Source organism: Carex rostrata, chromosome 9, assembly GCF_964058835.1.
Source record: "Carex rostrata chromosome 9, lpCarRost1.2, whole genome shotgun sequence".
Lineage (NCBI taxonomy): Eukaryota > Viridiplantae > Streptophyta > Magnoliopsida > Poales > Cyperaceae > Carex > Carex rostrata.
Genome location: NC_135926.1, coordinates 10,135,291 through 10,162,817, shown reverse-complemented (window position 1 = coordinate 10,162,817; position 27,527 = coordinate 10,135,291). Strand labels below are relative to the sequence as shown.

The 27,527-nt window shown below is 36.4% G+C and overlaps 3 protein-coding genes across 4 annotated transcripts; 2 read left to right on the top strand and 1 right to left on the bottom strand.

The window, feature by feature from the left end:
• The first annotated feature begins 3,871 nt into the window (after positions 1–3,871).
• On the top strand, positions 3,872–5,084 carry LOC144559947 (uncharacterized). The gene is made up of 3 exons (XM_078309114.1): positions 3,872–3,998; positions 4,107–4,188; positions 4,294–5,084. Exons 1-3 carry the CDS (start codon positions 3,987–3,989, stop codon positions 5,082–5,084), a joined length of 885 nt encoding a protein of 294 aa, XP_078165240.1. The 5' UTR covers positions 3,872–3,986.
• A 4,904-nt stretch (positions 5,085–9,988) lies between these two features.
• On the top strand, positions 9,989–12,362 carry SVR7 (pentatricopeptide (PPR) repeat-containing protein). Its single transcript, XM_078307785.1, has 2 exons — positions 9,989–10,545; positions 10,646–12,362. Exons 1-2 carry the CDS (start codon positions 10,042–10,044, stop codon positions 12,230–12,232), a joined length of 2,091 nt encoding a protein of 696 aa, XP_078163911.1. The 5' UTR covers positions 9,989–10,041; the 3' UTR covers positions 12,233–12,362.
• Positions 12,363–14,389: 2,027 nt separating this feature from the next.
• On the bottom strand, positions 14,390–17,442 carry LOC144558914 (Pyridoxal-5'-phosphate-dependent enzyme family protein). Of its 2 annotated transcripts, none has more exons than XM_078307783.1 (6): positions 17,171–17,442; positions 16,906–16,980; positions 16,528–16,671; positions 15,811–16,170; positions 14,994–15,229; positions 14,390–14,794 (listed from the first exon to the last, which is right to left on the bottom strand). In XM_078307783.1, the coding sequence occupies exons 1-6, from the start codon at positions 17,399–17,401 to the stop codon at positions 14,569–14,571; spliced, it is 1,272 nt and encodes a 423-aa protein (XP_078163909.1). In that variant the 5' UTR covers positions 17,402–17,442; the 3' UTR covers positions 14,390–14,568. The 2 variants fall into 2 exon arrangements, with proteins under 2 accessions (XP_078163909.1, XP_078163910.1); XM_078307784.1 differs by having other exon boundaries at positions 17,176–17,318.
• Positions 17,443–27,527: the final 10,085 nt, after the last annotated feature.

Sequence of the window (27,527 nt, the reverse complement as noted above, 5' to 3'; positions counted from 1 at the left end):
TCGGAGTATAAGTGTTTAACCCTTAAATGAGATATAAGTGTTTGATTTCTAAATAAGACGTAATTGTTTGGCCTTTATAATTCCCAACATGGTTTGCCCCTGGTTAACAAGCAGGCAGCTCCAATAGCATATTAAATGAGTTTGTAGAAAATGCAAAAAAGTCATGTAAATTTGAGTTAAACTGCTGTTGATTATGAAAATTAAATGCAAATTTTGAAGTGGATTGCTGAATATCCATGATAAAACTGAATCTTCAAATTTTTAAAGATAGTAGCGACAATAATAAAATAGCTTACTCAATCCGGGCTCAACATTGCAATAATTAATATAGCTACAGACATGAATATATATGAGGTATATCCATAGCAACAGCATTCGCGTTTAATTCGCGAATAATTCGCGAATTAAACGTTTTTTAGCCATCAACGAATCAATTCGCGTATTAAACAGTTAATTCGCGAATTATTCGCGAATTTAACGAATTTACCGTTTTATACGCGTTTTCTTCACAAAAATCCGTCGCTTCTATCGAGAGAAAAAAATTTGTTGTCTGCTGTAGAGACGACAGGTGTTTCCCATTCCTCATTTTCTCATCTCAATGCACATGGTAGGACCAAACTCTTGTCCACTGTAAAGGTGACACGTAGTTTCCACTAAATTTTTTGATTTAAACTTTATGCATCAATCCACAGTTTCAAACTCAAATGGCACGTGGCAGCCCATGATTGACAGGTTGATACTAAATTGGAGTCGAGATGCCTAAAGTAACTCAAATTTTGAGTTTGGATCTAAATTTTTTTTATCAGAATTCTGTTTCAGACAAAGATTTGCGGTCTGAATTCAAATGTACAATTCCGAATTATTCCCGAATTATACCCGAATCACGAATTTTTGACTCTGCCGAACCGAACCCGAATTTTTCATTTGTTACTATGGGTATATCTAGTGTTTGGTAAACGGTCCGGGCAAAACCCACGCATGGGCATGGATAGCCACGGTCACGGGTGTCACGGGCACACGGGTACAACGGGCCGGACATCACGGGTTTTTTTTTCAAAAATCCTGCCCTGCCCGTTTAATACCCGTGCCCGTCACGGGTTCGGGGGCAGGACGGTCCTGGTACGGGGAGCCGGGCGGTTCGGTCTGGTCCGGGTCCGGATCCGGTTTTTTTTTCTGGTTTTTTTTTTCTTTTTTTCTGATGACAGTGTGGTGCCACACAGTGTAGAAATGACTCTAGTCAGTTTTTTAGAAATTAAGTTTGAAGTTTTAGTAGCTTCATACTGCGCTTGTTGCTCTAGTTTTACAGTAATCTTATTAATTAGAATTTGTATATAAGCTCAATTTTTTATTTTATTTTGTAATTGGTGTAATCAATGGCTGCTTTGCTGCCGTCGTTGTAACCCCTGCCAGTAGTTGATAATGCATCTCAGTTTGTTACTTGAGGTAGTTGGTATCCAGTAATACTTGAGATGCATTTGATTGTCTTGGAAATTCCAGATGCGAGTTTACAAGGTCCCTTTAGTGTTGATTAATTTAAATAACACTACGGATCTTCTAACATTTTATCTGTAGTTTCAACTAATATAAATAGGTACACTAACTCACATTTTATATGTAGCTTCAAATAATATTAATAAATAGCACACTAACAATTATATATTCATCATTATTCCTTAATAATAGGATATGAAATTGGATGTTGTTTTATTTAAATAAGCAGACTTGATCTGTTTGAATCTCTCAAATAAGTATCATACATATAACCCAAGCAAAGCCTAATCCACAGAGCATTAATTTTCCAAAGGTATTCAATTTTTGAAATATTTGACAAAGACTTTGCATATCTTTCAATTACAACAAAGACCACAATTCTAACTTATTACAAATAATATCAAATTAAAAAAAAAATTAAAGGTGGATATCCACTAACAACGGTTTATCTTGACAATATTCTTAACAACACTATCTTAAATCAGATAACAAAAAAAAAAATAGAATAAGTTAACATGCTATTTTCATTATAGATTACTAGTATATCAATTTATATACTATTTCATGAGTAAAGCTAGGGTGTGATGTGCTCACAAAAAGAGTTTGGTGAGCACAACTCCAAAAGTTCATCGGATCGACTTCAAACGTCACATCTAAACCGTTGAAATCCATGTGTTTCATGAGTGATGCATGTGCATGCAAAATTTTGAAAGTTTCGAGTTTATTTGCTACACAGTCAAGTGGTCAAAGAAATAATACAAATTGACTATATAAAACAACTTATAAATTAACTTAATAAAATGTTCATTATTTGACCGCTTGACCGTGTAGCAAATGAACTCGAAATTTTCAAAATTTTACATGCACATGCATCACTCATGAATCACATGGATTTCAACGGTTTGGATTCGGCGTTTAAAGTCGATCCGATAAACTTTTGGAGTTGTGCTCACCAAATTCTCTTGGTGAGCACATCACACCTTAGCTTTACTCCTATTTCATTATCATTTGAAATCACCTCAATAAATCTTCATATATATATATATATATGAATCATTGTTAATTTTATATTTATTTGATGAGCTGCAAAACTTATATTAAATTTCATCATTTTTCATATATGTGATATGTATTAAGTACATATTATATTGTATTTGTCAGATTTGAAAACTATAAATAATATTCTATAATTGTGAACATTGTCAAATTAATATGTTGTCAAGGAATCTCCCAACCATAATTTTTTTAAGGGAAGTATCTACTGTTAGGTTAGTTCACATTAGCAAAGTAATTAAGAATAATATACAACATATTCAGTTGAGAAAAGGTTGTACAATATAGGAAAAAGAAGAGAAATATAATCTCTCTTTAAAAAACAGAAATAAAAAAAAAGCATAACTTACAAAACAGAAATAAAAAAAAAAACAGAATTTAAAAAATAGAAATTAAAAACAGAAATAAAAAAACAGAATTTAAAAAACAGAAATAAAAAACAGAATTTTTAAAACAGAATTTTTAAAACAGAATTTTAAAACAGAAATAAAAAAACAGAATTTAAAAAACAGAATTTAAAAAACAGAAATAAAAAAAACAGTACTTAAAAAAAAACGGGTAGGGCTGGATCCGAGTAGGGAATGGGGGAAATGGGGCTGGGGGGGGGGGGGGGGGGGGGGGGGGGGGGGCGTCTTTTGGTTTAAAATTTGAATTTTAAATCAAAAGTAAAAAAAAAAAATGTCACGGGTTCACGGGCACGGACTCACGGGTATGGGTTCAAGGGTATGGGGGTCCGGGTTCTCACGGTTTCTTTTTTTCAAAAAACCGGGTCCGGTCCGTTTAATACCCGTGCCCGTGTACCCGTGCATACCCGTGGCACGGGGATGGTCCGGTCTGGGCACGGGCACGGGCAGACTGGTTCGGGTTGAGCCCCCGGAGGCATTTACCAAACACTAGGTATATCCAGTTGAAAACAACAAGCAGGATATATAACTAATATAAACAATGTTTGAAAGAAATTATTATAAATTTATAAGTCCTGCAGATGATATATATGACGAGTATATATCATGTTTCTTTAATCTCTTTTTAAAATGAGATAAAAATTTAATTCTGACAAAAGATTCTAGAAAAAAAAAAGATATCGAAGTTAACAAAATTATTATTTTAATAAATAAATAAATTGATATGGCTTGATATTATCCTTCCCCTCGTTATTAAGAGATATCAATAGGAACGTGCCTTATCCTAGCTAGGTTCAGTAAAGAACAAGACCCAACTCCTGTACTACCACTTCAAGACCACAAAATAAAAGGATTAACAAAACGAAAAGTGATAAAACAAGTTATCAGAAAAAAAAAAAAAAAAGAAGAAGAAGAAGACAGATGTCTGTGTCTAATTGGATACTGGGAATACCTAGGTCAGTTTAAATAGAACCCTTGCAGCTCTTACTGAATCACTAAAACAAGAGGTCCGTCATTCCAACCCCTATGTAGCTAACAATGGGAGACAAGGTTAGCGTTAAATTCATTTCAAAAATTCCATTTCCATTCTGTTAGCTAGTAATTAAGCTATTTCAATTACTTCAAATTTAATCGTATAATGAATCTCATTAATTGTAGGTGTATACACTTGCTATTAGTGTGGACCTAAGTTGTTGCCGTTGTCGACACGCAATCCAGGAATATCTCTGCCAGTTGCAACGTACAATAACATATGAGAGAATTGTTCAAAATCTTTGCTAAATTTTTCATGTACAATTATATCAATAACCACATATGTTCTTGTAATTTTTTTCTCGTTAATTAGGTGAACGGTGCAATCGCATTGTGGCAATTGTCTATGAGGACAAGAATAATGTTGTTCTGGTATCTGGCCCTTTTGATCCGGAGCAACTCAAAAGAAAGCTGCTTTGCAAGTTTCCTAAAATAATCAATAGCATAGACATCAGGGAACCACCCAAGCCTAAACCACCGCCAGATGAATGCAAGGAAAAATTCATGAAGAAGTGCTTGGAAAAATACGAGAAAATAAGAGAATGCACCGAAAAATGCAAGAAAGAATGTGAGGAGAAATGCTGGACAGAATGTAAGAAAAAAATCTTATGCAAATGCAAACGCAAATGCGACTGCAAATGCAAATGCAAATGCGACTGCGACTGCGAAAAGAAGCCAGTGTGTCCAGAGCCACCAAAGACACCGGTGTGTCCAGAGCGACCAAAGCCGCCGGTGTGTCCACAGCCACCAAAGCCGCCGGTGTGTCCACAGCCACCAAAGCCGCCGGTGTGTCCACAGCCACCAAAGCCGCCGGTGTGTCCATGTCCACCAATGCCGCCGGTGTGTCCATGTCCACCAATGCCGCCGGTGTGTCCAAGGCCACCACTAGTGGTTTGTTGTCCTCGTCCTTGCCCATGCTTCACACCCTGGTCCAACAGTTTCAGGTGTTGCTCTTGTGGGGTAGAGTGTTCGCCCGGAATGTGCGGTCCCGGTTGGGGCAGTGGGCCCAGTCCTTGGGGTCGTCCACAATGGGGTAATTGCGAGTCAAGTCAGCCACGCAATATCATATGTGAATCCACGGCGCCGCCTTGTAGCATCATGTAACCACATTGTGTGTTTATGCAGAGATTATGAAGAACCAAAAATCATAATTGCTTCCTATTGTGTACCGTAATATATAATTCAGCTAGCCTGCCAAAAGGGGTGAACACCTCTTGCTTATTATGCTTGTGTAATTCTCATGAAACAACAACTATCCTTGTATTATCGTCTTAATTTAAGTGTTATATGTTTTTATGTTGTGATTGGTATCTGTATCGGTTTTGTAATTGTGTAAATTGTTATATGAATAAACAAGTGGTTTACTATTTTTCCATTGTTTTCCATTGTGTGAGCTTTATGAGAACAATGTATCTAATTAAATAATTGAAGACAAATTTGAATTTGTACATATCAATTTCAGTGGAAATTTTGGAATGATTTGATAGTTCGATGTGAGGTTATACCAACTGAAGAATAGCAGATTCAAATCTGACCTTTCTATTCTTCCATCTGGACTATTCAAAATCGATCACATAGCTTTAATTACATCTAATTCGTTTTAATAGATTATATTGATTTAAAAGAAAAAAGTAATTGAAGCCGTGTGATCGATTTTGAATGGCCCGGATGGAAGAATAGGAGGGTGCTCATTTTCTTAAGAAAAAGGAGCAGATTTGAATCCGAATAATAGCCATTTTTTGAAAGCGTTGTATTTATGAAACGTGAATCTTCTTTAAATTGAAGCGGGACATTTAACAGAATTAGGGCTGGAACCTGGAATGGAGCTAAATTGACAACCCTTCTCAGATTTATCTTGATCATTATCTATATAATATTAGATTATCCCCAATTTCACCTAATTTTACGTCCTTATGTAGATGTACATAATAATAGCATAAAACGATATGGCAGGTGGATAGTCTTCATCGTTTCTTGGAGATTAGCAAACATTGTCAATTGTTGCCAAACAACTCAATATTGAAGCAAACAAGGAGGTACCTATCGTTTACTAAACATGAGGGAGCTTTACAATTTGGTGTCACATTTCTCATTTGGCAGGCCTGAAAGTATGAATAACACTGTAGTTTGTTACATTCTGGCATGCCCATCCAATGTATAGAAATATATTCCACCACTAGTTTATAAGTTGGAAATTTGGCATTGGGGATGGAGCAGGTCAAGTGTGCATCACAATTTGTACAAGCCGACAAACAGTGTTATGTCACAATTTCTTACACTTCTACAAAATGACAATGTCCGTGCTTCATATATATATGTCTTTTATTTAAAGAAATCTCATCTCATTGATTTCCTCTATATTTTTAAGCAGTTATCCTAATTATATAATATATATATGAACAAACAATACGAATAGTTATTTCTTTCTCTTCCTCTCCTCCCCTTAAAACCCACCGAAGGGTTCTCAAAATCCTTCAAACCATTGTAACCAATTGTGGTTATAAAATAAGAGCTTTGACTCATGTTTCTTACTCAAACCAAACCCTTCAAACCCTTGTCACCAATTGCTTGTAATAAAATTGGAGGTTGTCTCATGTTTCTTACTCAAAATAATATGAATAATTGGATGTCTGAACATTTTTTCTGAGTCATGCAATAATTTTTTTGGTGATAAATAGCATTTATGATAATTTTCATTTCTGCAGATTGTATATATTTTTTACAATTTGCAAGGGTATTAGCATCTACATCCCATCAACTCAACTGAGTTTTTAAATAACTATTAACCAATTTTTAGAAATTAAGGTCTCTAAAATTTCTAATTCTCATATCTCTGAAATTAATTTTAGAGTTTCTATTAAGGCACGTCAGCAATAAATTAAAAATGAAAAATAATTTGAGCCAACATTTAGCCAGCTTGGAGTTTATAAATATTTTCTTAATAATAAATTTTACTACATAGTTTCTAAATAAGAAACTCTCTTACATCTCTGAAACTAGATTTAGAAACTGCTACATTAGATTTGAAATTATAATAGTTTCAAGGATGTAGATCCTCTAGTGCGTATCGTTTGAGATATCTCAACTTTTGCGTGACCTACGTGTACAGTGTCCATTCAGGAATAGGGCAGCGGGGCAGAATTATTTTGCTTTGAGATTCGTGCAGAATGTACTTTTGAACGGTTGAAATTTTTTTTAAAAAAAACACTTTGAGATATCTCAAAGGATGTAGAGGATGTAGAGGAGGTCCAAGCTAATTATTTGCGGACCGTCAGTGTAGCACAATATTAGTGGGCCAAAATCTAGGACCAACAAGATTAGCAACATTCTTGCTTAACCTAAAGTTAATGTAGACTTACATCAATTAGTCAAACCAGACAACCGTTAGGAGCATATTACACAAATAACCCTTAAAATGTAAACCAATTTCGCCATTTAGGTCCTCGATTTTCTATAAGACAGATTCAACCAACCAGTCTAAGATCCAAAAAATCAATAGACATTGAAATAAGGAGCTACACGCAAATTTTTTACTTAATAGCACATCCGCAATACTTAAACAAGCAGCAACATTTTTTTTAGTATTTATAAACTTGAAAATAAATGAAAAATGATAATTGCACTTTTCTACTGATACAATCAATTCAAAAGAGAAGGATTTCATGTAACTATCTGACTTAAACTCCAGTGGTTTGGAGTTATGGTCAAATTAACAATCTTTGGTGGTTTCAAATAAAATCGGTGGGTATGCCCACTTTCATCAAAAGAGAGAGAAGGATTTCACATGACCAATTTTTTCTAATTTTTACTTTTTATAATTCTATTGAAGGTTTTATTTTCAGTAAATATATATTAATTTTAGAATAATTAGACCAACAGTCAATTGTGGGCAGTTAGATCAGCATCTCATGTTTTGCTTTAAAACTTGAGAACAGAACAATTTCTTCTGAAAAGCAGTCTTACTATCCGACCAAGATCAGACTGAATAATATGGTTCAGAAAAAAGTTCATCTACATCTGACAGATCAAAATCATCTCATATAAATATATGGCTGCACATCAATTGAAATAGAAAAACCTAAAACAAAATAGTATCAAAACGAAACTGTTCGACCTGCAATCGAACAATTAAAACCTTATTCAATTTTCCAGCAATAATGGGATCCTGTAATATTAGGGAGCTAGCAGAATAGCAGGCTGCTGCATTTTGCTTTCTGGCACATTTATTTTACACATTGGCTTACCCGGGTTGTTTTTAGATTTTTTCTCAGAAATTGAAGTTCTAGTTTATGGGTTTGGTTATAGTACAGAGAACATAATAGAAAACAAAAAGTCAAAAACAGACCTTATCGGAAAGCGGGGCGAATTTCGAATTTTGGATCAAACCACAGTTTAGCTGGGCTCATTTTTTTTTATTTAGAGATGACATTACACTTATTCTGGCCCAAAACCTTTTTGTTTGGCCCATGATTTACCAAATAAAAAACCCAAAACCTTTTTGGTCTGGCCCATGAAATAAATAAAATAAACAGGGGTTTGCAACTTACAGGGGTGCAAATGGGTCGGATATTACCCGACCGTATCCGTATCCGGATTTTTCGGATTCAGATAATCAGACACAGATAATTTGCGGATACAGATACAGATTCGGGTTTAATCTGAGAAGCGGATATAGATACGGATAATTATTCGTATCCGCATGTTATAATTTTCGAATATCCGATTTTATGTTTCCTGTGGTTTCATTTTTTTTGCCGTTTCAACTTTTCTGTTTGATTTGAATATTAAAAAAAATGAAAGAATGTCCTACAGCTGTCACTCTAACATTGTTTCTTTTGCGAAAATAAATTTGCTACGATCCTAAGGGATTGTAGGGTCCTACGATTCCAAATTCAACCTTTCATTTTTTAAGTATTACGAATCTCCATAAAAGTTGTTTTTTATGCACGAATCTCAAACCAAATAAAAGGTTGGATTTTGAATCGTAGGACCCTACAATCCCTTTTAGGATCGTAGCAGATTTATTTCCTTTCTTTTGCACATGGGTCAGAGGCTTTTATTGATTTATGAGGAGGGTTCAAATGCCTCCATTTTTTGTGTCTTCATCATGTCTCTATTTTTAAAAACTTTAATAACTCAAAATTTAAATCTTAAAATTCAAAATAAAACCGTTGGATATGAACTATATCATTTTATCTATGCACATGTAAAAAATTATGGCATTTCAACTTTGTTTTGATTATCATCTTAAGATTGTAAAAATGTATACAAATGTGGATAATTTCTAGACGTTGATTTTTGAACTTATTGATTCATATAAAAGCAAAATCAAAATGTGATAATTTTTTATGGGTACATAGAGAAAATAACATAGATTACATCTAACGGTTTTATTTTAACGTTTAAGTTTTAAACTTTGAATTATTTAAGTTTTTAAAAATGGAGACACAAAAAATGAAGGCATTTGAACCCTCCTCTTGATTTATTTATTTTTAAAATAGAGGCATTGATTTGTATCCATCAAGATAAAAGGGGATTATAAGAATATGATAATGGTCCCCAACCCAAATTTCTAGAAAAATCTCTAGTGCTTTGAAAATATGGGATCGTACCACACGGCCTTTTAAATTGAATTTTCTGTCTCAATTATGTGTTAAATGGTCTCTCTTATTCTTACTGATTTTATTCAAAAGATGTGATCTGTTAAGTTGATGATGAATTTTAGTTAAATAGATATATATTTTGTAATTACATAATAAATTAATTTTATATATATTTTAAATTAAGAATCTGAATTATATCCGTATTCGTATCCGATAATATCCAATCTGTATTCGTATCTGTTTAATATCCAATTCATATCTATATCTGATTAATATTCGACCCGTATCTGTATCCGGAAAAAAAGAAAAAAAATATGGATACAGATATGAGTTGACCACTGTCCGATCCGTATCCGATCCGTTTGCATCCCTACTTGGCTACTTACAACTTACAAGCGCCAAAGCGAGAGGATAACTCGCAACAGATAGGGTGCGCGTGAGGAGAGTCTATTCCATCCATGGCTGCGGCTTCCCAGTTCTTCCCGCTCTCCTCCTCTCTCCAATGGAAGAACAAAGCAGCCACCACCGCCAGCGCTGCCATTTCTTCCTCTGTCATCCCCCGATTCAAGCACAAGAGACCCAGTCTCTATCCCTTTCAAGTATCTCTCTCCGAACCACAAACCGCTGCCTCTTCAGATCAACAGCACGCTCAAAACTACGTCGGTTCACCCAGGTCACAACCCACAAGCTCCATTTGGATAAACCCAAACAGCAAACGATCCAAAGAAACTATCCTCACAATGGCACATCCGCCTGACGCACGCCTTGTCCGGCTTACTGGCCTTGCTTCATCTCTTGATAAAGCTGAGCGGTCCGAGCAAGCTGTCTCCACTATCCTCTCTTCACAAACTTTCCCCATATCTGAGGGCGATGCAGTTTTAGTACTTAACAACATGTCATGTGCTGAGAATGCAATTTTTACCCTTAGGTGGTTCCTTGCCAGTATCCAGTTCAGCAAAGAGGTACGGTTATGATCTTAATTTTACTTTTTGATTTACCTAAATGGATTGAAATTTGAAATTATGGAGATACATTATACACGCCGTATTTATAATTTCACAGGTAGTCCTCTACAATGTGACGTTGAAAGTACTGAGAAAAGCCAAGAACTGGGCCCTGATCGAATCGCTATGGGAATTGATGCTCGCATCAGGTGTCAAACCTGATCACATTACCTTCACCACAATCATCAGTTGTGCCCGGCAGTTGAATCTCCCAGACAAGGCCATAGAATGGTTTGAGAAAATGCCGGCTTTTCAGTGCAAGCCCAGTAAGTTCACCACCTCTGCAATGATCATGGCATACTGGCGTGCAGACCAGTCAGACAAGGCCCTGGAACTGTTCAACCAGGCCCGCACTAAGAAAGGCCAGTTATTTGAGGGTGCTTTTGGTTCCATGATTACTATCTATGCTGGGACCGGTAATTTTGACGGCGCCTTGAATTTGTTTGAGGAAATGAAAGCACGTGGAGTGCATCCAAATCTAGCGACATATAATGTATTGTTAAATGCCATGCACAAGGCTGGGAGGCCATGGCAAGTCAAAACTATTTTTACTGAAATGTGTAACAATGGGGTGGCACCAGATAATTATACATATAATGTGCTTTTACGGGCATATAGCAAGGCCCGGTACTCGAAAGATGCTCTATTTGTGTACCAGAAAATGAAGGAGGAAGGTATGGAGTTAAATGTGGTATTGTACAATATGCTACTATCAATGTGTGCTGATATTGGTTTAATTACGGAGGCAGAGGAGATTTTTGATGAAATGAAGAAGCTTCCAGAAGGTTCTAGACCAGATAGCTGGAGCTATTCTTCCATGATAACTGCATACTCCTGTAGTGGACAGGTTTCAGAGGCAGAGCAGATGTTCAGTGAGATGCTGGAAGTGGGTCACAAACCCACTATCTTTGTTTTCACCTCACTAATTCAGTGCTATGGAAGAGCTAAACAAACCGACAATGTGGTGCGAACTGTTGGTGTGCTACCTGAGTTTGAAGTCGAACCTGATGACAGGTTTTGCGGTTGCCTCCTTAATGTTGCCACAATGACCCCATCAGAGGAATTGGGAAAGATTATTAACTGCTTTGATAGTATCAATCCTAGTTTGGCTTCATTTGTCAAATTAATACTAGATAAAAATTCTTCAGTTCAAATAGTTCGGGAGAGGGCAATGGAACTATTAGACAGTCTCGACGAAGATGTTAAGAAACCTTATTGTAACTGTTTGATTGACATTTGCATAAATTTTGAGCAGAAAGATCAGGCCTGTGAGCTCTTTGATCTTGCAGTTAAATCAGAGATATATAATAATCTCCAAGAGAAACAGGAAAGGCAATGGATTTTGAAAGCCAAGGGACTTTCACATGGAGCTGCATTGACAGCCCTGGATGTGTGGATAAATGACGTGTCAGAGGCATTAGAAAAAGGAGAGAAATTGCCACCTATATTGGGGATACAAAGTGGGCACGGTAAGCACATTTACGAGGGGAAGACATTGATTTCAGTGTTAAAAGAGAGGCTAGCAGAGATGAATGCACCCTTTCATGAGATGCCAGGTAAGATTGGGTGGCTTCTGACAACTGATGTGGGAGCTAAGTCATGGATCGAAGGCACAAAGAAGTATGAGTTGGTGTCTGTTGTTTAATACATTTTTTTTTCCTTGTCTAGCTGAGGTGAGTCATTTGTATTGCAATACTAAAATAGAGGACCTTTGGTTTAAATGCTCCATGTCTTACTTTGTAGACTTTGGTTTGGATAATTGAATTTTGTCTAAATTTACTTTACTGCAATAGAGCTCTATAGATTCTTGAAGTGTCTTTAATTTTTTTTTAAAGCTAACTGCTATCATGATGCATTAGTGTTTATATTTCTTTTATTGACATTTATTTTCATTCAGAATTTAGACTTGCTACAATATAGTCATAAATGAACACGACGTAACTTTTGTTCTGTGCTGTCTGTTATGGGAAATGCGATAAAAAAAATAATAAGATCACTTCTGAGGAGCTTGCTGGTAAATTATTCTGGTCTTTGGTTCATTCAAGTGTCCACTTTCTCTTACGTGACAGGTGGTACCATTGCCTGTAGCATATGGCAATGGCTGCATGATTAAAATTGAACACATTGATAAACACCCCCAAACTATTAATGAAGGTGTAAATTTAACGAGTCTGTGTGCTTGTAGGTTGTTTTAAATACTGTTGTGATTTTTCTTCTTTTCAATTTATTGTGTGCTTGTTGGTTGCTTTAAATACTGTTATGTTTTATCTTCTTTTCTAATAGTCTACCACTTGGTTCACTTATTTCCATGCTCTGTAGACTTGCTTTTATATTTGGTGCTTATATGTCATGGTGGTTGCAGTTTTCTGTTTTTGATGCCTCGTGCCTTCCTAGGTTGTAACTAGTAAGGGTTAAGCTACCAGTATGGTTTGGGTTTCAGAGGTTTGGTACTGGTTGCTACATTGTGTGAACATTCAGGATTGTGGGTTTGTATGCGTTTGTTTTTACAAGCTGAAATCAAAACAGGTGGCTCTTGTAGTCACGCTTCTATATGCAAAACAAAAAAGGAACAGATCCTTGTGCAATTTTTTTTTTTTAATGAGCGCTTGCAGGCTTTTTCTGAGTACTATGGATCTGTATGTCTATTTTAATACCAGCAATAACAGCATCAGAAAAAAATATCCCTTGTACCAGAATAACAGGGCAATACCAATTATCTTTCCAAAGTATCAAAAGAAAGTAAATTTTAGAAAATATCGAGAGATAATACTACTAAATTGCGATTAATAATCACGTGTAGAGCTAACTAACAAAATGTTTGTAGCATACAGCTAGTAGGGATTAAAAAAAGGAACCGAGGCATTGCACTTGTTCTTTTAAATAGAAAAATTCAATAACAACAATCATTTTCTTTTAAATAACAGCAATCATTTCCTGTACTAAAATTGGATAGTGCAGAATTGGGTGAGCTTAGGAAAACAGAATACAAAACATACCGTACCAGTACCTAGTGTCTGTTGTACCAGTACCGACAACAGACAGGTACTGTACCAGTACCGACTACAAAACATATCAGTAAACAGAAACGCGGCCTATGCTAGCAATATTACTCTGGAAATTGCTGATGGTAATGGTGTAGTTCAAGAAAAGTACTAAATATTTGGAGAAAATTCAGACGGCAAGTATATTTAGAAAAAATTCAGACGGCGAGAGGAAGGGGACTGGATGGGAGAGGGAGAAACAGATGTGAGCTGGATTTGGTTGAGGTGCTCGGCGAGTGAGAGAGAGAGATCGCGATTGTCAACTTTTCCGACTTGGTTGAGGTGCTCGGCGAGTGAGAGAGAGAGATCGCGAGAGGAAGCTTTTCTGACTTAATTGCTAGGGATTACGGGAGGGAGAGGGAGAGAGTGACTGGAGAATCCATTTTAATTTTCTCTGTTTTGTTTAATTGAAGGAAGGGTAAAATTGGAAATACAAAAATACATTTTTTATATAACACTTTTCAGAATAATTTTAATCAAATATGTATATCAGTTGTATAAATAGGACAATTTTATAATTTGATTGTTTTTGGAGTGGCAAAAAACTAATTTCAAGTTTTAGGGTGGCAAAAACCTAATTTCAATGTTTTGGAGTGGCATAAAAAAAAAATTTCCCTAGTTTTTTCTAAATGCGTACCAGGTACATGAATATAAATCTCTCCAGAATACTATGTCAACAACCTTTTAGACAATTACACCGTCTATATATCCATTTTTGGGTGCAAGTACAATGTATAATATAGTGAATGGGCACAGCAAGTTACACAATTTTTTTCTCTTGATGTAGCAGACAAATAAGGGACTACATGTTAACTGTCTTCTAATCCTAGAATAAAATCTATGGATACTGAAAACTGAAATATTGAATCACATGATACTGGTAAAAGTTTCTAAAAAAAAAATAGGATGATAATGAAACAAAAAATGACAAGATTAAACACTACTTTAGGGTCAAAAGGAATTCCAAGCCAGTAGCTGTAGGGGTTAACCCGTGCTCGGCCAAGTACTGATTATTGAAAAACTTGCTAAGATGCCGCATACCACTGTCACATAAAATTGTGACAATTGTGTGGCCGGGACCCAAATCTCTCGCAACTCTCACTGCACCAACACAGTTCATTGCTGATGAGCTCCCTACAAACAAGCCATCATTCCTCAAAAGAAACCTGTTGATCAAATTTGCACAAAACTTTTTTTATCGATCATCAATCACAATGTAATAGTAGAAAAGCACATTAAAAGCATGATGCCAATGACAAGCACTCGGCCCATCTTCCCAAAAGTAATTGAAGTAAACAAAAAAGGTGCACTATGCACAGGTCTCAAAGATAACTTGTTGACCTAAGCCAAAAGATCAAGACTGACCTAGACATTTCGACAGCTTCTTGGTCGGTACCACGGTAAGCTCCATCCAACTCAGCCATCATAAAATTTTTGGTAATTCTATTTATGCCTATTCCTTCCGTTATTGTGTCGAAAGGGTTCTTCAGTCTCTTCCCTTCAGCCTCCTCTTTGGTGTACATGACACCTCTTGTTACCTTGTTGAACAAACCTGACCCTGGTGGGTCTATCAGGAAGCATTTTATACTCTTATTTTTCTCCTAAATATCAAAGAAGAAAACTCTTGTTTTACTATGATGCAAATTTACTAATATTTGTTAGAAATGGAAAAAAAAAATAATAAAAAAACTGTCTTTTTACTATGTCCAAAACCTAATAAGTGGAATATTGCTTTAAACAAATAACCTGCAACCCAATCAAACTATAACCCTTTTTTTACCAGTAATCAAGTTGAACCCGCAAAAACAGCCATTTCAAATCCAACCCAAAAAAAACTGCTCTGGTCAAGTCTATATATAAATGAGAAAAACACACAAGTGCACACACAAACAGAATTGAAATTCAAAATCAGTTCTTTCATAGAATAAATTGGATCATAAAATCCATCTGATTCAAGATCAACTTGACCCACACCTGATTGACCCAAAAACTGACTAATCTGAAACTCAACAAGACCTGACCTAAAGATCAGCGACCTGAAGCGGACCAAACTCATAATGATCCTCTATAGGATGGCTCAGGGACCAAATTGACCTACACATTAATCGACTTAATTCAAAGTGTGCTCCCTCTATCTTATATAAATACATGATAGAACCTTATCCGAGAAGTATGTAACAACCTTGAGAAACCGTGAGACCCCAGCAATGGTACCACCAGTACCAGCCGCAGCAACAAAGGCATCGATCTTTCCTTTAGTCTGTTTCCATATCTCAGGTCCTGTCCAATCATAATGGGCCCGGTAATTAGCTAGATTTTCAAATTGATCAGCAAAGTAGCCACCTCGTGAATTAATCCTAGAGGTTTCGTCGTTGTGTCCTTTATGGGATACATGGCCATTTATTTGAACAGTGGCGTCCACTTTTGCTATGTTTGCTTCTAAGGCTCTCCTCTTTGCAACATTTACAAAATGGTCCCTGTGTGTGATGGAAACAGGCCTCACTCTTTCTACTACAGCTCCAAGGGCTTCCAGTATTTGAGACTACACACAAATAATCAAGAAATCAAGTTATGCCAGTTTAACGATGTAAAAGCTTCTTCAAAAAAAAAATACAAAAGAGAATCATGCTCATTGTAGGTTTATATAATATTTTAAGGATTACTATTTATGACTGGTACAGCACCGTTTTTTCTTTTTTTCCGTTTGATATTTTTATTTTACATTTTTTTCAGGCATGCTGTGCATGGGTAAAAAACAACACTACAAAAAGTTTTACTCAATACACTTCTTACATTTTTACTAGAATTGTATGTTGGATATATCTATATATGCACATATAAAGGTCATCATGTTCATGGATAAGTTTATGGTAAAATATGTACTGAAAAAAAAAAAAACCTTCTCAATAGCAGCATCGTCAGGAATGACAACATGGCATCTGCAACCAAATGCTGGTGCCACAGTTGCTAGGCTAATAGCTGTGCTACCGGCACTTCCTTCTGTCACTACTCCCCCCTCTACCAGATCTCCATTTTCTAGTGCCTATTCAGAAAAACCCAATTTTAGTTTCAGTACTTTGCTAGAATTAAAGAGAGGTGCACAAGGTGTGCTTTGTGAATTCATCTGCAACAGGAATAAATTAAAACAAGTAAATTCGATAGAACCCAAATAACCACCCATATGGGTTCAGTAGCAATAATTTTAGCTCTTTGAAGACCTTATTTCCCTATTTAAAAATGAAAAAGTAAAGACCCTACGAGAAAACATACAAGCTACCTCTTGAATGATTTTAACAGCTACGCGGTCTTTCACACTGCCTCCAGGATTAAGAAATTCTGCTTTCCCTAGAATCTACAAAAAAAAAAATTGAAATAAATAATAAATATATAATTGAAGCACCAATAAATCTCCACTATCACTTGGATATTTGTCCTCTTTTCTATTTCTTCTGATACCGATAAGTAAACTACAGACGCTAGTTTCTACCAAGTACCAAACAAAGAGAATATCACTATTTCAGTATTAGTGTACGCCATTGAACCTCACATCCAGTGGCATCAGAAAGGCTATTGATGCGAATAAGAGGTGTGTTGCCTATAGCTTCGACGAGACCTCTCTTTCTTTTGCCTCCATTCGTTTCCTGGCTTAAGCTAGTTTTCTTCCATCGATTAAGCTTCGACTTCTCGCTGAAAAAGATAAAGTAGGAGATGATAGAGATGGATAGGGCCGCAGTCGCAGCGCCGGCTGCTCTTCCCAAGCTGGCTTCAGCCATGAATTCGGTAAATTACTCACAATGGTCCTTAAATTAGTAAATTTTGTGAACTACAACATTGCGGTTCCCAAACTTTTTATGGCCAACATTTATTTTATTTTTTATTTTTAAGTAGAACTAGGATGTTCTCAAGTTCATCAAGTCTCTTGGTGAATTCACTATTTTTTTTTACCACTCAAATAATTCCAAAATAAATAAATATCACCCTATATGCTGGAATTCAATTCTTACCATGTTTGTGGACTGGGAACGCGCACGGATCCAGATAGGCTCGCCAACTAGGTATGCTCATCGATTCGGTGCGTGGGCTGGATAAGCGAATCGATCGGTGCACGGACTGGAGAGGTGGACAAATCCATGCGCGGACTGGGGAGGAGGACATATTGGTTGCTACTATAACAGTTGAAATTCTACCTCCCAATTCATTATAGCAAGATAGTAAGGCAGAGAGAGGGAAATAGCAAGTGAGAGAGCAACTTGTGATTTTTTTACACTTTGATCCCTTTATTTTAAAAATATATTTTTGGCAGTATTTCTAATTTAGTGTAATTTTTTAATTGTTAGGTCTGTCCCTTATTTCAACCAATTATGATTGGAATTGCTTGTTATTTTAGTGGTGAAGTATTACAAGAACTAAACGAGACTTATTACAGTACCCAACCTCAAAAAATGTTCAATATCGACTCAGGTTTGGATTTTAGAGGTATAAATAGGGAAGTGTACTAGCAACTCGGTACTGACCACCATAATTATGAACTGGTAATTACCTCAAGGATCAATATTGGCCAAGGCAACCAAACCTAGTTCCAACAGCTTCCGGTATAAGACGATACCAGTTGGGTGTTATATGTCCAAATGACAATGAATATGACCACTCATTTCAAGTTCCTAGAGTTATATGTGGTAGCCAACCCCAGACAAAACTCCAGACAGAACACCACACCATTGTTGTAGTTGACCCAGGGTCGTGGCCTTGAGCATTCTGTAACGAGTCCTAATTGGGCCCCATCTGTAGCGGGTCCTAGTCGGGCAGCCGGACCAGCACTAGAGATGAATTCATACTCAGAAGAAACCGTGTCACATCGTACATGGAACAGCTTCTCATTGATCTCTATGATCTAATCGAACATGTACACTGTAAATGACAATACTCCTGATACCACTGGTCGTACTCCTCGAAAGCATATGTTTGATAAACATGGGGAATCATGGCATGAGGATTCATAGCCTCCAGTCACTTTACATAGTCGATGTGAACCGTCCACAAATTCTTGTTCGTCATAGTGTTCAAATCCTTGTGAAGAGTTGTTACGTTACGAAATCGTTACTATTTAATTTAAATGATTTAAAAGCAAGAATCAAAAATCGTGCTAACAAAATAGAAGTTTAAACCTTAATTAATGCCTCTCTAAATAAGTAAGTCAAGTGTAAATCGAAACCGCGTTGAAATTTCGAGATTTTGAGACTCTATAGGCTCAGTGCGTCTGCACAGGTGGTGAGTGCGGGTGGCTGACCCGCACTGGCCTCTGTTTGCCTTAGATTGTTTTCTGAATTTCTCCTCAGTGCGTCCGCACTGGTGTGAGTGCGGATGGGTGATCCGCACTAACTCCAATTTCTCTTTTTCTCCAATTCTGACCAAGTCCTGAGTGCGGATGACCGACCCGCACTGAAATTGAGTGCGTCCGCATTAGGCTCAGACTTTTCCCTTGTTCAATGTCATTTTCATGAAAATTTGACTAAGTACTGAGTGCGTCCGCACTGGGGTATTCTTTTATGTGTTTTCCAAGCTGCTGAAATTCTGCCAAGTGTTGAGTGCGGGTGATCGACCCGCACTGAAAATGAGTGCGTCCGCACTCGTGTATATTTCTGTGTATTTTGAATTGTTGAAAATCTATCCAAGTGCTGAGTGCGGGTGGCCGACCCGCACTGAAGGTGTCTTTTTAACCAACACCAGATTTCTTTCCTTTCTCTCTCTTCCCCTCCACCCCTTTCCCCATTTTTATGTGATTTTCGCCCAAGAGAGAGGAAAAAGAGAGAGAGAGCTTCCTTTCCCTCTCAAGCCCCCATTTGTTGCGAGAAATCGAAGTTAGAACCGAGCAAGCGGCCGTAGATCTCTTCTAGTTCTTCTATTCGGTATTTTTTTCTCTTCCCGTTTCTCTCTAAAATCTCAGATTTCTCGATTTCTCGGGTTTTCGTTTTAAACCCGAGATTTGTGTTTGAATTGCTTGTAGACTAGCTCCTTGAGCTTCTTTGATTGTTTATTTGTCGATTCTTTTCCCGATTTCACCCCGGTTGCGGATTTTGATTTCTAGGGTTTTGTGCCAAAACTAAAATTGGGCATAATCGTGAATTGATTAGTTTAATCCAACCGATTAGACTTGTAATCGGTAGGGTTACCTTTTGATCTTGAATTGCTAGAACGTTTAACGTCTAATTTGAGGTTTTGACCAAATTAGGGTTAATCACTCGGTGAATTGAATTGTTACGGGAACCGAATTTGTGAACTAGTAAATGAATTGTTACCAAATTGAGATCGTGTATGGTCTAGAAGACCCAAATGGAAATTGTGAGAAGTTAGAGATTTTAAAGCGAGAAAAAGGAATAGGAAAGTATAAACCCTAATATAACTCGAGTGAACACCTCGATCGTGAACCAAGATTAAACCAAATTTATGTGTAATATAGGCATAAGCTCGGTTGAGCAAGAATTTGCGGGACACTTCGAGACGTCTGATCCATAAATAAGCGATACGCTCGTCGTAAACAGGTGCGGGATTCTTGGACTTGTTTGATATTTCATTTTCAGGAATTAAACTGTTTATTCGTTTGTCATGTTGAATGCTTAATTGTTGCATATTTTGAAATTCATGTTGTATATTGATTCTTGCATAAATGAGAATGATTTGAATTATTCGGTTAAGGTTATTTGGCATGTTGGTATGGTTATTAATTGATTAGTTCTATTAATTGTTCTATATGTGAATGAATCTGCCAGGCCGACCTGTATAGGTGGCTGGATAAGGTGACGCTGCTGACTTATGCGTTGACCTGTTATGAATTTGCCAGGCCGACCTGTATAGGTGGCTGGATAAGGTGACGTTGCTGACTTACACGTTGACCTGTTATGAATTTGCCAGGCCGACCTGTATAGGTGGCTGGATAAGGTGACGCTGCTGACTTATGCGTTGACCTGTTATGAATTTGCCAGACCGACCTGTTTAGGTGGCTGGATAAGGTGACGATGACCTATCCGTTGACCTGTTTAATGAATTTTGCAAGGCTGATAGCTGACTTTGATCCTATTTGAATGAAATTGCAAAGTTGAGCAGTATGGCTGACTTTAATTTCGTGTGAATGCATTTTGTCAAGTAGACCTTAGGAAATGGTTAAGCCAAACAGCTACAGATGGGTGTCAGATAAAGGGTCCAGCTCGGTGGGACGTCTGTAGGTGTCAGTAACCCTACAGACGAGGGTTTGATAAAGGGTCCAGCTCGAAAGAACATCTGTAGTTGTTACAAGCCCTAATGTCTCGAGTTAAGCCAAATATATATTGTGTTTGAAATTCACCTTGGAAATTCTGTAAACTGTGATTCAGTTTATTATTTGTTGTCGAGCATATGCATTCATTTTTATTATGAATATGAATTGATTTGAATTGCTATGGTTTGGGTTTCATTTCTGAATATGGAGCTTGATTGCAAGTCCAATAATCTAACTGTGGCAAATTTCGCACTGAGAATTTATTCTCACCCCCACCCTTCGGGATTATTTTACAGGTTCAGGTGCGACTGATTCCGGAGAGGCACGCGAGTAGTAGGCCTTAGTAGTTTACCTTCATATGGATATGTTTTGTTGTATAGCTTTAGGGTAGGCCTCATGGTTGGTGTCCGGATGAGATACTTTTGATGTGTTATATTCTGACCAGACTGTGTACTCTGATTTTATATATATATGAACCTGTTTTATATTATTTTAGTGTGAATTGCTTAATTTATTTTAAATGTCTTGTAAGTATACATGGAGTGTATGCTTACGGCGGGGTACTGTTGCAACCCGTGGCCGCGGGGTGTGACAAGAGCATACCACAAATCCTTTGTGATAGGATCCAGGACTGAAAAATACTGAGTCATATCAAACTGGTAAAAGACAAGCGGTAATAATGCTCAAAAACTTGGTAGAAGGCAAGCGATACCTGCAAATATTTTCATAATCTAAATGAATTTTTTAAACTACAATATAATTATGAAATTGTAAACTAGAAAATAAAAAATAAATAAATGGTACCTTAGCAAACTACTATTGTTGTTGTTCCCTGCAGATCGAAGGAAGGTCATCTAGGAAGGAGTGAGGGACAATATCATCTTTAAAAATCTCGACACTGTGGTTGTACAGCCTCTATTCGACATGTCGATATGGAGTCATTTACTCGAACTTAGTCCAGAAAAAAGCAACTCCCGTAGGTTTGCCACGCGGGGTCTCGACATAAGTCTTCCTCGCGTAGAATTTATGAGCATACGAAGGACAGGTCTCCTTGTTCGGTTGACCCTAGGCTGAAGCCCAACTGGCTTCTCATGGTCGCGGACAACCAAATAGAAATCTCGTTCACGACCAATGCTGAAGGAGACCAATCGAACCATACAGACTCGATTTGTCGAACTATTTTGATACAAGTTGCAGTTATTTTTAATATAATAAGAGAAAATAATTTATACCCGGCATACAATGCATAAATCTCGATATAGACATTGCCAAGACCGTCGCACCCCAATTAATCTCTGACAGGTTTTGCAAGTCCCTCAGTCACTTTAGCAGACAAGCAGGAACGGTGGCACCCAAGGAATTTGGGAACAACCAGCAAGAGAACATCTCCATGATGTAAGCCCTTGTCTACCGATCTACCGTATCGTCAGATGCATCTTGTCGGTGGACTCCTCTGTTAAATACGAACTAATTTAGTACAAACTGTGCTAAATACAATCAAATAATTACTATTAAAAATAGAACTTACTTGAATGATGCCCGCAAAGAAGGGATACTGATGTCATTCTTAGAGGGAACCTTCGCCCTCTTGAGAGTCCTAATTTTCATCAGTCCGAGGCCCAACAAGTCAAGAACTGCCTGTGTGAAGTCCCCGTACTCCACAATCCATACCCATCACAGCCCATTCAGCAATAAGTATTCTCCAAAGACAACTCACATCCTGGAGAGACCGTAATCTCTCCAACAGGCAAGTGGAATGTGTGTATCTCCGGCCGCCATCTCTCGACCAACATAAATAGAAGGGCGACATCTGCGATAATGGAGGTCACCTGTGAGACATGCCACATACCCAGTCTCTTTAACGCTGGTTCGTATCGCTGGTCGTAGAGGATACTCATTTGGTTGTTCTGCGTCGATGTCATGGTATGAGTCTGTATTAAATTTCAAAACAAACAAACATATAACTTACCTATTTTATTTAAATGAAAATTTAAATTATTTGCATTTCTCAAAACATAAACTTACATATGAATTTATGATCTTGTGCTCCTTGAACGGGTACCAGCAAAGATGACTAATACTCTCCGACGTCATGTGGAGAAATATAGTATGGGCTAGTGAGTAATCCAACTGTAAGTTACCTTGCGTACGGCGGATTTGATTGGTACCGCTAGTTGACGCCATACTAACATAAATTTTGTCAATTTTTCACTTTATCGATAATTTCAAATAGTACAAGGATATGAATGTAGTTTTACTCAATTTTGGTCCAATAATAATAAAAATATCTAGGGTAATTCGATAACATATCACCATTCTTCGACAAATTGGTAAAAAACCATACAATCTAGGGTAATTCGAAAAAAATACATTTCTAATTTGGTGCATATCTACTCAATTTTGGTCTAAATAACACAATGTAATAAGAGTAAAACTAGGGTGTTCTCAGGTTCACCAGACACTGTGGTGAACATAAATCTGCTGCCGTTAGATATGTTATAAGATTCGAGTAGGTTTGATCGTTTGATGAGTGTGCGCACGAATGTAGATGAAAAATTTCTCCGTTATTTTCTTTTTGGGTCCTCTCTCCCGTTCCTTTGTCCCAACCCAGCCTATTGTCTCCTCTGCGTCGCCACCTCTTCCTTGTAGCCACTCTATCCTCTCTATCTCTTTTCACAAGTCTATATCTAACATAAGACTCCAATCTGTTTAGCGATTGCACCTAATTTCGAAAACCCTAGGTTTCACGAGCCCTCCTTCTCTCTCTCTTTTTGACCTTGTAGCTACCGTGCTACGAAACCAACGCTCGACTCAACCTTTTAAATATGATTTAAATTTTATTTGGAGTCGCCACCCGTAATGCAACGGGAAATACACAATCTAATTTCTTTTATGCCCATGGATAAGCTAGGTTCGTGTCTTGGTTATGAATGTGGAAGGTGTTAGGCACCACACTCACCCGGTCAATTGGTCTCTACTAATTCTAGCTTTCAAAAATTTATTTCAACGATAATGTATATTACAAAATGAGATAAGCAAGCTTGACAAACAACAATAAAAAGAAGGAAAAAAAAAGAAAAAAACAGAAATAAGGCAACTAAGAGAGAATAAAAATTAATCAAAAAAAAATTTCAAGCCACAATGGTCTTCATTCTCGTTATTAGCACGTCATGATAATTTCTTCGATGGCTTGGATGGATGGTTTCAGTATTTTGAGAACTTGGTTAATGGAATAACATAACAAGGATGTCACTCATGATTTTTGAGGGTCATTATGTTAGGGTTTTATGAGGACATTTGTGGAAAAAACTGTTTTTCTTCCTTGCTGTTTTTTTTTTCTGTGGGCTGAACTATGGACGTTTTGCTCTCTTTTGGTGCTTTGGATGCTCTAACCAACCATGAAGATGAAGTGAAGATGTAAAGGGCTATTTATAGGTGGAGTTGGAAGCCATTTGAAGCTTAAAATCATGCTTAATCTGCTGCAAGAAGCCATGCCCCACAGCTGTTCCTGTTTTGAACATATTTGACTAAAATTAGAAAAAGGCTGTGAAAACACTGAAATATAATGATTATAATGCAGGAGCAAAATCCAAACAATGCCTACAGTTACTTAGAAGGTTTTTCTTAATTTTAATGATCATTCTACACATCTTAATGATGTTTATCACCAAGAACAAGAGGAAACATAGCAGCAGGATTCTTGCTGCTGAAATTCAGAAATTTGCCTTGTTCTTTGATCAATTCCAAGAGGATAAAAAGCTGAAAATTTGCAGCAAGGATATGACTAGACCATATGCATAAATGAGTTAATTTTATTGCTTTAAATCTCAATTTTTTTTGTTGAATTTGCTGCTGAAAAAATGGTGCTGTTGCTGAATTTTTTGCTGCTGATTTTTCTAGCTGCTGGAATTTTTCCTATAGTTGAAATGAAGTCATAAAACATTCTTAATATTTGTAAATACAAGTGAATAATGTAGGATTTTAAATTTTAGGTCCCAAATGATGATTTTTTATATGTTTTTGGTGTTTTGATTTGCAATTATCTAATTTATTAGGAGCATATGATCAACAATTTCCTTCTTGTGAAATAATATTTTTGGGCAGATGGATAGCATGTTTTACACCTACAAAATTCAGTAGATATGTTCCCCTTCAAGGAAGATTAATTCAATTAATATCTAAGAACAACATCATGTGAAATAGGCAAAGATTGTGCTGAAATTTCAGGTGCAACTTGATCTTTTGACTTGAAATGACATGAAGAGCTAGAATCTAGCTGAAAATGAGTTGCAAGTTGTTCTTTGGCTGATTTTGCCACTTGCACAAGTGATGTGAATATAAATTTTATAATCATGACTTGTTATGTTGCTACTAAATCCATTTGGAACTTTTCTGAAATTTTTTTTTTTTTTTTTTTAAGTGTAATCATGCTCAAAGCTTATGAAGATATATTTTTCTGAATTTTTGTGACATTAAAACATATTTGCTAATTCTAGAATCATTTAAGTAAAGTGACTTGTGCACTAAACACTATCATTTCCATATTAAAAAGCTTTATTTTGGGGACGGAAACATATGCTTGATATAAATGGTAATGTCTTGCAAAATAAATCATGGGTTCTAAGAATTCTCATATTTAAAAAAATTATTCTGATGGTTCGTAATTCTTTTGAAAATAACACTGCTAGGATATGGTTACATATATTAAAAGACTTTTTGATTTTTGCTATATATGCTAAAAGATAAAACATGGCCTGACTTTGAATACAGAACAACATTAATCTTATACGTGAGGCAATAATATAAAACGAGTAATGAGGGTGATATTCGAAAAACAAGCACGTTGACGATATGACCTTTATTTCTTTTTACGACAAGTAATTGCCTAGAATTTTGGGCACGTGGCAATTAATATGCATAATAGTTTCACCTATGTTTCGCCAAGTGCAACCCGTTGAGACTATCAAAACAAATTAATTTGCTGATCCTTAATTATTCTTATTTTCGACATATTTAGCTTAACTTTTAGAAGAGGATGCAAGAAAGAAATATATTTTATAAAATTCTTAATCTTAGTCATGTCTTATCACATTTTACCCAAGTGCTAGTATTTATCTTAGGTTAAGAAGGAAATATCGTACTATATGTTTAGATAGATTATCAGAGCGAGGGTTGAATACTCGCTCCCGTCATAACAGAAAAGGTGACACTTGCTCAGAACTAGTGTTCCAGACTATCGAATATTTGTCCATGCTTGAACGATGCATTTCACATTTTAAGCTAAGATTAGCAAATTAAATAACTAATTCATATCATAATTTTGATATCTTATCTTAATTTTGCGAGATAATATTGTTTTTTGAAATGTGTTTTTCCCACCCTATATATATATATATATATATATATATATATATTTGTTTTTTTTTTGGATTTTATTTTAATTTTGCCAGGTGCTACATACTACTAGAATTTATCTTAAAATCGTGGATAGGAAACTATCGATAATAATCATCATTAACGTGGATATAATTATTTTTTGAAGTATCTTTCACACTATTCTCGTGCTGAATTTTGTTCAACCAATAGTACACATCTTCAGCTCGAAACTTAGCAGTAAAAATGATGCTTAAAAAAAATTAATTGCAAAGCGTACCTCATTTTGCAAGTGCATGGAGATAACATTCTTCATTTGTCTTGAATTTTCCAACTTGCGCTTGGTGCAAGCACACATTTTTTTTTTTTGTCAAGATTACACAATTTAGGGTGTCTACAGCTGCCCCTCTTCAGATAGCTTTGTCTCACAAAGCTATGCTGAAGGAAAAAGACACCCGTATATCCATGGAAATATAACTATTGGTCTGGTATACATAGTTGCTATTCTTGCACTCAATTTTCATTTAACGGGTCCCTAAGGCATTAGGCATTCTAGGGTGAAACCCATTTAACTTGTTAAGTGCTGGTAAGACTACTTGGTACCCAACCTCGATTATATTTTATTAGCTAATTTTTCCCATTTTTTTTTTATTTATCTTAATCACGTACCTGAGAATGAAGTGGTGAATCACATCTTGTAGTCATGTCGCTACCCATTGTTGTTCTATCATTGACATTGTGAGTCAAGATGGTTAACACTAGGGTGCATTCAAAGGGGTAGCGTTCCCTTGTGGTATGCCTCAGATGCTTATTGAAACATATTTTTATCCACAAGGGATTATAATTTTGTTATAAAGCGATCATCAACGGCACCACAGGGATCCACTAGGTACCTGCAGGGTTAGTGCGAATTTATTTTTATTTATTATTGGGGCTTACTTGGTAAAGTTCCAGACCATACTAGTTGACTCTAATTCAAAGTAGACAAGTTATGAAGTTCTAATTCAAGTAATTAAATTGGACACCTACTCTCTTTTTTTTTTTTTTTTTTTTTTTTTGTAGAGGTTAGTGAATGTTTGGGTTGAATGGATAGTGGACTTTAGGAAAGAAGAAAAATTGCACGAATGTCGCAAGTGTTTCCAAGCTAAGAACTTATTTGACTCCATAGTACAACCAAAACTAATTTGACCGCTTTCAAGACTTTTTTTTTTTTTTTGTTTGGTTAGCTGACCTGACCCATTTATTCGAGATACCACCTTATTCACTTCACTTCA

Excerpts from the sequence above, each read along its gene's own strand:
- LOC144559947 (XM_078309114.1), top strand. Across the intron at positions 4,189-4,293 it reads ATATCTCTGCCAGTTGCAAC|GTGAACGGTGCAATCGCATT; the intron begins GTACAATAACAT and ends CTCGTTAATTAG.
- SVR7 (XM_078307785.1), top strand. The coding sequence starts at position 10,042 with ATGGCTGCGGCTTCCCAGTTCTTCCCGCTCTCCTCCTCTCTCCAATGG. Across the intron at positions 10,546-10,645 it reads GTATCCAGTTCAGCAAAGAG|GTAGTCCTCTACAATGTGAC; the intron begins GTACGGTTATGA and ends ATAATTTCACAG.
- LOC144558914 (XM_078307783.1), bottom strand. The coding sequence starts at position 17,401 with ATGGCTGAAGCCAGCTTGGGAAGAGCAGCCGGCGCTGCGACTGCGGCC. Across the intron at positions 16,171-16,527 it reads ACGATGCTGCTATTGAGAAG|TCTCAAATACTGGAAGCCCT; the intron begins GTTTTTTTTTTT and ends ATTTGTGTGTAG. Across the intron at positions 14,795-14,993 it reads GAAGCTGTCGAAATGTCTAG|GTTTCTTTTGAGGAATGATG; the intron begins GTCAGTCTTGAT and ends TTTGATCAACAG.